The sequence below is a fragment of the Lactuca virosa genome, chromosome 9 (genome assembly GCF_052849685.1).
Source record: "Lactuca virosa cultivar CGN04683 chromosome 9, Lactuca_virosa_CGN04683_v6, whole genome shotgun sequence".
Lineage (NCBI taxonomy): Eukaryota > Viridiplantae > Streptophyta > Magnoliopsida > Asterales > Asteraceae > Lactuca > Lactuca virosa.
The window spans coordinates 218,453,761-218,466,197 of record NC_136434.1 but is presented as its reverse complement, the minus strand read 5'-3'; the positions used below and the strand labels follow the sequence as shown (position 1 = coordinate 218,466,197).

At 36.3% G+C, this 12,437-nt stretch overlaps 2 protein-coding genes across 2 annotated transcripts; both read right to left on the bottom strand.

Annotated features, from left to right (window-relative positions):
* Window positions 1-6,318: 6,318 nt before the first annotated feature.
* Window positions 6,319-6,957, bottom strand: LOC145140313 (uncharacterized). Its single transcript, XM_079073841.1, has one exon. The coding sequence runs from the start codon at window positions 6,955-6,957 to the stop codon at window positions 6,319-6,321; it is 639 nt and encodes a 212-aa protein (XP_078929967.1).
* A 4,614-nt stretch (window positions 6,958-11,571) lies between these two features.
* LOC145140311 (uncharacterized) lies at window positions 11,572-12,077 on the bottom strand. The gene is made up of 2 exons (XM_079073840.1): window positions 11,732-12,077; window positions 11,572-11,615 (listed from the first exon to the last, which is right to left on the bottom strand). Exons 1-2 carry the CDS (start codon window positions 12,075-12,077, stop codon window positions 11,572-11,574), a joined length of 390 nt encoding a protein of 129 aa, XP_078929966.1.
* Between the last annotated feature and the right edge of the window lie 360 nt (window positions 12,078-12,437).

Genomic DNA, 12,437 nt, shown 5'->3' with positions numbered 1-12,437 from the left:
ATAGAGTTTGTTCTTTACCATAGCATGGCATTGTGAATGACTTGGTTGATTCATATTGTAGAAATTGAATGATTCATACAAAATATGTATCCAAGATTGGGATTTTTTTTACATCAAGCATTGCATGACTGTTTTAATCTCTTTTTAACCATATTTTTTTATACTTTGTTATTGTTTTTCTTCCTTTTTAGGTGCTCACGTGTACTCTCTTTGTTGTTTGAAAAGTTGTGAAGGTAAAATGGTCATCTTTTTCAGGCCTTCCTGGTAACACTCACGGGACATTTTGAAAAGTTGTAGGAAGAATGTATAGGGTTTCTTTGCTGGAGATTTGGTGGGAATACTTTTAAGAATTGAAGAATTGAAAGAATTGTAGAAACTCTAGAAAAAGTTTGTGTTGTTGTATAGCAATGTACTTATTCTTTTTTTATTATTATCAAAATGACCAATGTACTTATACTTTTAATAGATGTATGATCATACTTGTCATTAGCAACATAACTAACAACTTACTTAGATTTATGAGGAGAAATAGCAACCCACTTTTCATTTTATATCAGAAATATCATTGTATGAGTAGACATATCATCATATTTTCGTTGAATGACCTGAAACATTTTTATTAACAACGGTGACATCATGGTTATTTCTCATTTTATGTTCAAAAGTAAGACGACAATTTTTAACCTTTTGAGAAGGAGAACTGCAATACACTGAGATTTGTTGATGTCGATGAGTAAACCAGACTACTGCAGGCAATGTTCATGAAGGATCTACAGAATTTTTTTTTGAAACTTATAATGGTAATAATGAATTTACAAACAATATAATAGTAAATACTATTTAATAGAAAAACTAACCAATAAGTTTTAGTAGTTTGGTTGCATGTGCACGAATTATATTTTCTTCATCTTTGAGATAATCAAGCAAATGGTTTGCTATATCCTGCCTGCCACAATTAATTATGTTTTAGAATGAAAATTGTTCAGGAACAAATAATAACCAAAAAATATAATAAAAACTAGTAATAATGGCATGTTGCATACCAAACTGAATGTGAAAGTGTAGCTTGTGAATGCGATGAAATGTGGATGACTTCTAAAAGAACATCTAAAGCATTCCTTCTTTGAGCAATATTTTCACTACCAAGTTGCTTCAAACATTAAGATTAGAAGTTTAGAAATAAGTAGTGGAATCAGGCTTCATATCGTTGGTTAGTAATTAAAATTCAACGATGTAATATTTAATTATAGGACGACATATCGAATATATGATTGAATTCCGATTTATGTGGAATCGTTTTTTCTTTTCTATGAATCACGCTTTCTGGGGAAATCGCTTTTTTCTCTGATCTTTGAATTCCGATTTATTTGAAATCATTTTTGCGGATCACAATTTCTTTAAAGCAGCTGATGATGGAAGCAGATAATCAAGGAGAAATTAAGTTTCGCTAAATTCCGTGAATTGAATTTTGATTTTATTGAAATCGTTTTTGATGAATTTTGAATTGTATGAAATTGTTTTTTTGGTGAATTGTGAATTCTTCACAATAATGATCGATTCGAATTAAGGAAATCATGCGACGTGATCAGTAGATTAACGAAACGTAGTAAGAAATTTCTTTTTCAGAAAATTAACTCACCGATCAAAACTATATATTGAGTACCTAATCTTATATACCTTAAGGTATATTCACTTTTCCATATATATATATATATATATATATATATATATATATATATATATATATATATATATATATATATATATATATATATATATTCCTCCCAAATAAAAGTTCATAGTCTTGCAAATAACTGTGTAACTATTTAAACTATATTTCATTTCTACGTCCCTTAGTTTATTCGAAGACTTTAAAAGTGGGTATTTTTTCAAAACATTTGTTGACAACTGGTTGTTGAAATAGTTTAGAGGGACTTCTCACAAACAACATGATATGATATAGAATTATTTGACAAAATGTTGTAGAATATATGGTTATGTTATAAAATAGGATCAAATAACAAGATAAATTATAAATTAAAGAAAGACATGAGAGTAAAGAGAACTTTTATTATAAATTATAAAGTAAAGAAAGACATGAGAGTAAAGAGAACTTTTATTCCAATACTTGTGATAAAATCATCAAGTTTGTAATACATATCGCTCACTATTTATACTATCCAAATAAGATGAAAAGACAAGTTATAATATGAATGCACATTATAATGGTGTATTATTACATTCATGAAACACATTGAAGTGGTTGTTACTAATGCTAAATAATGATGGGGAGTTATGGGAGAAATGGAGAATCCAATGGTCATTCACAAACTAATATTTCATAACACTCCCCCTTGAATGACGATTGTATCATGCCTCGTTAAAACCTTAATAGGTAAAACCTCATGAGAAAAACCATTTATTAAGGAAAAAGAGTACATCATTAATAATAGATATTGGGAACAATTGCCTCGTTAAAAACCTTGCTAAGAAAACCCAGTGGGAAAAACATAGCTAAGGAAAAGAGTACAATATGTTTCCAACTCCCCCTGATCATCACATCACTTGATTTCCTTAAAGCGTCGCATTCCAATATTTTGTACCATGTTTTAAAATTTGGATGTAGGGAGCGCTTTAGTGAACAAATCTGCCAAGTTGTTACTTGATTGAATTTTCTGGATGTTGATGTCACGCTCTTTTTGAAGATCATGAGTAAAAAAAACTTTGGTGATATATGTTTGGTTCTGTCTCCTTTGATAAACCCTTCCTTGAATTGGGCTATACAAGCCGCATTATCTTCATATAGTATGGTTGAAACGTCTCTGTTAGAAGTTAGACCACAATTCTCACGAATGTGATGAGTTAAATTTCTTAACCAAATACATTCACGGCTTGCCTCATGAATTGCTATAATCTCTGCATGGTTAGAAGAAGAAGCAACTAAAGTTTGTTTAACAGAACGCCAAGAAATTGCGGTATCTCCACAAGTGAATAAATAACCTGTTTGGGATCGAGCTTTGTGTGGATCAGACAAATATCCAGCATCTGCATAACCAATTAACTCCGCCTTTGATGAATTTGAATAATATAAGCCCATATCCATTGTACCTCGAAGATATCGAAGAATGTGTTTGACTCCATTCCAATGTCTTCTTGTTGGGCAAGAACTATATCTTGCTGATAAGTTTACAGCAAAAGATATATCAGGTCTCGTATTATTAGCAAGATACATTAGTGCACCAATAGCACTAAGATATGGTACTTCGGGACCAAGAAGTTTTTCATGTTTTTCACAAGGCCGAAATTGGTCCTTTTTGGCATCTAAATGCCTTACTACCATCGGGGTACTCAATGGATGTGAGTTATCCATATAAAACCTTTTAAGCACATTTTCTAGATAACCAGATTGATGTACAAAAACTCCATTTTTGGTGTGCTCAATTTGAAGACCCAAACAAAATTTCGTTTTACCAAGATCTTTCATTTCAAATTTTTCTTTCAAACAAGAAGTGGCATTTTCCAATTCTCCAGGAGTTCCAATTATGTTCAAATCATCTACGTAAACAGCAATTATCACAAATTCTGATCCAGATCTTTTTATGAATACACATGGGCTTAATGGATCATTTTTATAGCCCTCTTTTAAAAGAAATGTATTTAAACAATTGAACCACATACGGCCAGATTGTTTCAATCCATACAAATATTTATTTAATTTTACCGAATATACTTCACGAGAATTAGGAGTTTGTGCTTCTGGCACCTTAAACCCTTCTGGGATTTTCATATAAATATCATTCTCAAGTGAACCATATAAATAGGCGGTAACTATATCTATCAGACGCATCTCTAGTTTTTCATGTGTTGCCAGACTTATTAGATAACGGAATGTAATTGCATCAACCACAGGAGAGTATGTTTCTTCATAATCAATTTCGGCCATTTGGGTAAAACCTTGTGCAACAAGTCTTGCTTTATATCTCACAACTTCATTCTTCTCGTTTCTTTTGCGCACAAATACCCATTTGTGTCCTACTGGTCTTACTCCGTTTAGTGTACGGACTACAGGTCCAAAAACTTTTCGTTGAGTAAGAGAATTAAGCTCTTTGTTGATTGCATCTTTCCATTTTGGCCAATCTTTTCTATTTCTACATTCATATATAGATTTAGGTTCAAGATCCTCATTTTCTTCCATAATCTCGCGCGCAACATGATATGAAAAATTATCGTCGACGTCTATCTTATTTCGGTTCCATTTTATTCCTGTCATGACATAATTTATTGAGATCTCTTCATTTTCATAATTTTCAGGTACCCCGGTTTCTTTTGTTATGTCATTGGGCTCTTCTAGAGCTTCATTAATCTTTTCAAAATATTCTGTTTTCTCTTTTGGACCATCAATTATATTTGCTCTCTTTCGTTTTTGAGGATTTTTATCTTTGGAACCGGTTGGTCTTCCACGCTTCAGGCGTGCCTGTGATTCATTTGTAGTTGTATTTTTTCTTTCTGGGATATCAATTCTAACTGGAGCATTTACAGCTGGTACATGAGACTTTGTTACTCTCTTAGGGTCAGTAAATGCATCTGGCAATTGATTTGCTATATTTTGTAAATGAATTATCTTTTTCACTTCAAGTTCACATTGACTTGAACGATGATCTAAAACTGAAAGTGATAATTCATTCAAAGAGATTTTATTCTCCAGCTTCTTTATTTCTCCCCTAATGTTGGAAAAACTGATTCATCAAAATGACAATCGTCAAATCTAGCTATAAATAAATCTCCAGTTGATGGTTCTAAATATTTTACTATAGATGGAGATTCGTATCCAACATAAATTCCCATTCTTCTTTGAGGACCCATTTTTGTGCGGTGAGGTGGAGAAATGGGTACATAAATTGCACATCCAAGCGTCCTTAGATGGGAAATATTTGGTACATGGCCGCAAACCAGTTGAATAGGGGAGAACTTATGATAACTAGTTAGCCTGATGCGTATAAGTGATGCCGCATGTAAAATTGCATGTCCCCATGTCGATGTAGGAAGTTTAGAATGCATTAGTAATGGTCTTGCAATTAATTGAAGGCGTTTGATTAACGACTCAGCTAAACCATTTTGTGTATGAACATATGCAACAGGATGTTCAATAGTTATCCCAATCGACATGCAATAGTCATTAAAAGCTTGTGATGTAAATTCTCCAGCATTGTCAAGTCGAATTTTCTTAATTGGGTAATCGGGAAAATGTGCCCTTAGGCGGATTATTTGTGCAAGTAATCTTGCAAAAGCGAGATTACGGCTAGATAACAAGCACACGTGTGACCATCTAGTTGACGCGTCAATTAAGACCATAAAATATCTAAATGGTCCACATGGTGGATGAATTGGTCCACATATATCCCCTTGAATTCTTTCTAAAAAACTAGGACTTTCATACCCAACTTTATTCAATGATGGACGGGAAATTAATTTTCCTTGAGAACATGCAACACAAGACAATTCATTAGCTTGAAAAATCTTCTGGTTTTTCAAGGAATGACCACTTGAACTTTTAATTATTTTGCGCATCATAATTGATCCGGGATGGCCCAACCGGTCATGCCAAACTTTGTAGGTGTTATCATACCTTTTATTTTCAATAGCATGAGATTCAATCATTCTAATATGTGTATAATACAATCCGGAGGACAATACGAGTAATTTTTCCAAAAGACTTTTCTTACCCGATATCATTTTTGTAATATTGAGATACTCTTTATCACCATCATTAGTTGTTTCAACATGATATCCGTTGGACCGAATATCCTTAAAACTTAATAAATTTCTTGGTGATTTTGATGAAAATAATGCATCGTCAATTGTAATTATTGTCCCTTGTGGTAATATGATATTCGCTCTTCCGGAGCCTTCAATCATTTTTGCAGTACCCGTTATTGTATTAACATTTGCTTCTCCAATTGATAAGTAAGCAAAATATTTTTCATTATTAAAAATGCTATGTGTTGTTGCATTGTCTGCAAGACATATATCTTCCTCATTTCTTTTGCGAATATCCATATTTTTCTTCAAAAAATATAATAATAAGAAATAAGAAATAAGAAATATTCAACTTAGAGAAATAAAGTCATACATTATTATTTTGAGAAGAACCATCGAGATCTCTTCTCATGAAACGAATATGACATAAAAATCATAAAAGACATTAAACAAAACTACATATTATTCTTGACCATGACAATGACTCTAAACAAACATAATGCAAAAATAAAATGATACTAGAAAACCAACAATTTCATGATATGACATATCCATCTCCTTTTATGGGAAAAATTGGGTGCTTCCATCACCATCCATAACACCGTTTATCCCTTCCGTGTAGGCAAGATAATCGGCGACATCCAAATGTCCCATTTCTAGTTGATCTTCGGAAAAATAATTTTGAACAAAATTTGTTTCCGCATTTTTTCCTTCTTTATATTTTAGAGAAGCTTGATAAAGATCAACAAAATGCTTTGGAGTGCGACATGTACGCGACCAATGACCGGTCATTCCACATCGGTGACAAACATTTTCAACTTTCTTTTTGCCTTGACCACTTTTATCATTAGGATGTGGGTTTTTGTTATTTTCCCACTTCTGGTGGTTACTTATATTATTATTATTGTTGGGACGATTATTATGACGGCCTCCACCATGTCCACGACCTCGACCACGACCACGGCCACGACCACGGTTAGACCCACTGCCGTTATAATTAGATGATGTCGCATTCACTTCAGGGAATAGACTAGAACCGGTCGGACGTGATTGGTGATTTTTCATTAAGAGCTCATTATTTTGTTCAGCCACAAGAAGACATAAGATTAATTCACAATATTTGTTAAAACCTTTCTCACGATATTGCTGCTGCAGGAGCATGTTAGTGGCATGAAAAGTAGAGAAGGTTTTCTCTAGCATGTCTTCATCAGTTATAGTCTCACCACTATCAAGGTATACTGAATATGTATTTCTGTTTCTGATGAATGAAATCAATGTTACAGAGATGGCTTTATAGCCAGAATACAACAATTAACTAGGAGCTAAAACAGGAGATAGAATCGGTAAACTATTGACTAGTTATTTACATATAAAATAAATACTATAAATTAAATGTAATTTATCCATGTGCCTTAATACGCCCCCGCAAGATGGAGGATCCATCGGAGACTCCAATCTTGGATCTTAACCGAAGAAATGGACCGCGACTGAGTGGTTTTGTAAGGGCATCAGCAAGTTGATCGTTGGAGTGAACATGCAGAACTTTTAATGTACCAGCTGTGACTTTTTCTCGGACAAAATGGTAATCCAATGCAACATGTTTCATGCGTGAATGGTAAACTGGGTTGGCACAAAGATATGTGGCTCCTGTGTTATCACAAAATAAGGTGGGTGGTATAGATGGAGAAATACCAAGATCTTGAAGTAGGTGCTGCACCCATGAAATTTCAGAAGCCGCATTAGCCAATGCTTTGTATTCTGCCTCAGTTGAGGACCTTGAGACAGATTTTTGTCTTGACGATTTCCAGGAGATAATATTGGACCCCAAATATAAGATATAAGCAGTAGTAGAACGACCTCCATGTAGTATACCTCCCCAATCTGAATCCGAAAATGCTGTTAAGTTCAAAGGAGACCCTCGTTTGAAAAATAACCCGTGATGAATTGTGCCCTTGAGATACCGTAGAACCCGTTTGAGAGCTTGCCAATGATTTTCAGTAGGAGAGTGCATGAATTGGGCCAACCGATTAATGGCAAAAGACACATCAGGTCGTGTAAAGGCAAGATATTGAAGAGAGCCTACCAGTTTGCGGTACGGTGTTGGATCCACGCTTGGTGACCCATCCATGGGGTGGAGAACTTGGGAAGAGTTTAGAGGGGTAGCCACGTCTTTAGCACCATCCATGTGAAATTGGGTTAGAAGGTTTTGGATATGACGATGTTGAGAGAGGAAAAGACCATTAGACGTGGGAATAACTTCAATGCCAAGAAAGTGATGTAGGGGTCCCAAATCTTTTAGAGAGAATCGGGTAGACAGAGATTTGATGAAGGTGTCAATGAAGGAATTGTTGTTGCCAGTGAGGACTATGTCATCGACATAGACCATAAAGAAACAAGAGATGTTTTGGTGGTTGTAGATAAACAGGGAAGCATCAGCTTGGGATTTTCGAAAACCATAAGAAAGAAGGAATGTAGTGAGTTCTGTGTACCAAGCCCGTGGGGATTGTTTTAGGCCATAGAGGGATTTGCGAAGTTTGCATACATGTTTAGGGTAGTCTGGATGAATAAAACCAGGGGGTTGAGTCATGAAGACTTCTTCGTGAAGTGTACCATGTAAAAAGGCGTTGTTGACATCAAGTTGGCGAAGGGTCCAATTATGAGAGAGTGCAAGAGAAAGGATAACACGAATGGTGACGGGTTTAGCAACTGGACTAAAAGTATCAAAATAGTCTTTGCCATGTTGTTGAAGAAAACCTTTTGCTACTAAACGAGCTTTGTATTTGGAGATTGTGCCATCTGGATTTCTTTTGACTCGAAAAACCCACTTACAACCGATAGGAGTGTGGCTGTCAGGAGGAACTAATTCCCAAGTTCCATTTTGCATAAGAGCATTGAATTCTTGATCCATTGCATGTCGCCACTTTGGATCTTTTAGGGCTTGATTATGTGTAGTTGGTTCAATTGTTGTGGGAATAGGATGAAGTGTGGTGTTATTAACAAAGGATTCATTGAAATATCTAGAGTTTTTCTTTCGTGGTCGAGTGATATGGGAGGGTGAGTTGACTGGAGTGAGTATAGTATTTGATGGAGGTGAGGTTGGTGAATTTTGGGTTGGAGGAGGAGTAGGTGAGTGGGCTGATGTGGGTGATGTTAAGGAGATAGGAGTGGATGGGATGGTAACCGAGGGATTGGGACTGGAGGTGGGAGATGGTGGCTGTGATAATGGTTGCTGTGGCAGAGAGGGTGGTTCAGGAGGAACAGAGCCAGATTGTTGTGAGGGTTTTAATATAGTGGAGATGAGTATATGAGGTGGTAAGTTGGTGTTGGGAGTGGTTGTTGTTGTAGGTATGGTGGCTGTGGAAGGAGGAGTAGAAGTGGCAGCAAACTGATCAGGTGTAGGTAAGGATAGATCGGAGGGAGAGAGAGATGGGAATTGATCATTGATGAACTGAACATGGCGGGAATGGTATAGTCGGTAATTTTGTGGATCATAGCATTTGTAAGCAGATTTTGAAGTTGAGTAACCAAGGAATAGGCAAGGGGTAGAGCGTGGTTGTAGTTTTGAAGTGGTATAGGGACGCAACCAAGGGTAGCATAAGCAGCCTGATGGCTTGAGTTTGGTGTAATTTGGAGTTTGACCGAATAATCGATAAAATGGAGTGAGATTTTGGAGAGTGGAGGTAGGTAATCTGTTTATGAGGTATACGGCGGTTTCAAAGGCATGGGACCAGAATGTTAACGGAAGTTTGGCATAATGAAGAAGAGATAACCCGGTTTCAACGATGTGGCGATGACGCCTTTCCGCAATTCCATTTTGTTCAGGGGTGTGGGGTGGGGTAGTGTAGTGAGAAATGCCATGTGTTTGAAGAAAGGAGGCGAGACCAATGTATTCACCTCCATTGTCACTGAATAAGGATATGATGGGTGTTTGAAGGAAATTTTCAACAAGTGTTTTGAATTGAGGAAAGATAGTGGCAACATCTGATTTCTTTTTCATGGGGTAAAACCACACATATTTGGAGAAATAGTCAACAAAAATGACATAATAGCTGAATTTGTCAACTGAGGTTTGAACAGGGCCCCATACATCTGTGTATAATAATTGTAAAGGTTTAGAGACAACAAAGGAGTTGGAGCCAAAAGGCAATTTATGACTTTTATTGACTGAACAAGATGAACAATGCATATTGGAAATTGCAGAATTAAGACCTAACTTAGACAAGAGACACTTAAACACTTTGGTGGATGGATGACCGAGGGTATGATGCCAGTGACAGGAGGCTGTTTTGATGGTGAAGTGGAGTTGTGGATTGGATGGCGGCTGTGCATAATAAACATCTTCAAAGTTCTCCCCCCGCATGAGAAGCGCCCCCGTGCGAAGATCCTTCACAAGAAAATAATGGGGAAAAAATTCAACAGAAACCCAGTTAGTTTTACATAACTTTGCAACAGAAATAAGATTCTTTTTCAGCTGTGGAACACATAATACATTAGGAAGATTAAGTGTTTTAGATGATGTGTGTATGTGTGTAGAGCCAGTGTGGGAAATGTTTAAAGTTTTACCATTCCCAAGAACTATTTCATCTGGGCCACCATAATCTGATACACTTTGGAGGTTGGATCGGTCACCTGTAACATGATTGGATGCACCACTGTCAAACAACCAGGGTGGAGACACAGTAGAAGAGCCTGTCATGGTTACATTTGCTACTGGTGGAGCTTGCTGCAGATTAGTGAGAACCACATTGTTTTCTCGAAGAAATCTGGCCAGCTTTCGGCACTCAGAGGTCATATGACCTGATATATTACAGAATTGACAAAAAGTGTTGGATTTGGGCTGTCGATTACTACTAGTATTGGAGGACCTGTTGGGGCGATTTGTGGGTCCACGTTGCTGCTGAGTAGAGGAGCGATTTTTGAAGCTGCCACGTTGGTAGTTGGAGTTGTCTGATCTTCCATGGGAACAATTAGATTGGCGAGCAGTGTAATCAACAGTGGTGGCTACCGGAGTAGTAGAGATTGTGTGCTCTTTTAGGGCTCGCTCAAAGTCTTGTAATTTATCAAATAGTTCGGAATAAGAAAGTGAGTTTTCTCTGATTTTGATGGCAGCTACGATGGTGTCGTATTCAGTACCTAGTTGGGAGAGGATGTGAACCAGTAAGTCTTCCTCTGAAACAGGGCTCTGTGCGAGAGCTAGGTCATCAGCAATTGACCTCATATCTTGAAGAAACTCAGCAATTGATCGATCCCCCTTTGGATTTTTAACAAGTTTCGATTTTAGGGATATAACCCTAGATCGAGAGGCGCTGGCAAAACTGGTAGTGAGGCGTTCCCAGACTTCTTTGGATGTGGTAGCAGATGAGATTAAAGGCTGAATTGAGTCTGAACAGCAGCCAAGAATGGCACTGATGATAGTCTGATCTTGACGATACCAGATGAGATACTCTGGATTCGTTTTTGACGCGGAGCTGTCTTTGTCATTCAAGTGTTTGCTCGGAGGTGGCTGGTCACCAGTGATGAATGAATCGAGATCTAGTCCGATTAAAGTAGCTTCAACCTGTCGTCGCCAGACAGGAAAATTGTTGGCGGTGAGTTTGATTGGAAAGTGAGTAGTAGCAGTGACTTGAATAATTGTTTTGGCCATCGTGTGTGTGAGACCGAGAGACAAGAAAAAGATGAGGCGGAAGTGTGGGATCAACTCGTGAGAGCAATTATGGGCTCTGATACCATATCAAGGTATACTGAATATGTATTTCTGTTTCTGATGAATGAAATCAATGTTACAGAGATGGCTTTATAGCCAGAATACAACAATTAACTAGGAGCTAAAACAGGAGATAGAATCGGTAAACTATTGACTAGTTATTTACATATAAAATAAATACTATAAATTAAATGTAATTTATCCATGTGCCTTAATAACCACATAGTTTTAGTTGGGAAGTAATTTTGAACATGGCTGAATTATACTCACTCACAGATTTAAAATCTTGTAGCCGAAGGTGTAACCAATCAAAACGAGCTCTAGGAAGTATCACCGTTTTTTGATGATCATACCTCTCTTTCAGATTATTCCAAAGATTAGCTGGATCTTTGACAGTGAGGTATTCAGCTTTTAATCCTTCATCGAGATGGTGGCGAAGGAAAATCATCGCCTTAGCCTTTTCTTGGCTTGATGCTTCATTTAAAGGATTTACATCCTTTATGGTGTTTCCAAGACCCATAGCATCAAGGTGGATTTCAGCATCAAGGATCCATGATAAATAATTTTTTCCACTAATGTCAAGAGCCATAAACTCAAGTTTGCTAAGGTTTGACATAGTGAAAGTACTAATCAAAATAAAGAGTTGTATGTTAGAGGATTGTTAGTTAAGAAATATCATAAAATTACTTGTGAGCATTATATAACTTGTGAGCATTATACATATGAACTTTGAAAAAAAAAATTATATATATATATACCTGACAATGACAAGAATGACAAGAAGTTGGAACTCTATGGTAGAGCCTCGTGCTGATAACGTGTTATAAAATATGATCAAATAACAAGATAAATTATAAAGTAAAGAAAGACATGAGAGTAGAGAGAACTTTTATTCCAATACTTGTGATGAAATCATCAAGTTTCTAATACATATGACTCACTATTTATACTATCCAAATAAGATGAAAAGACAAGT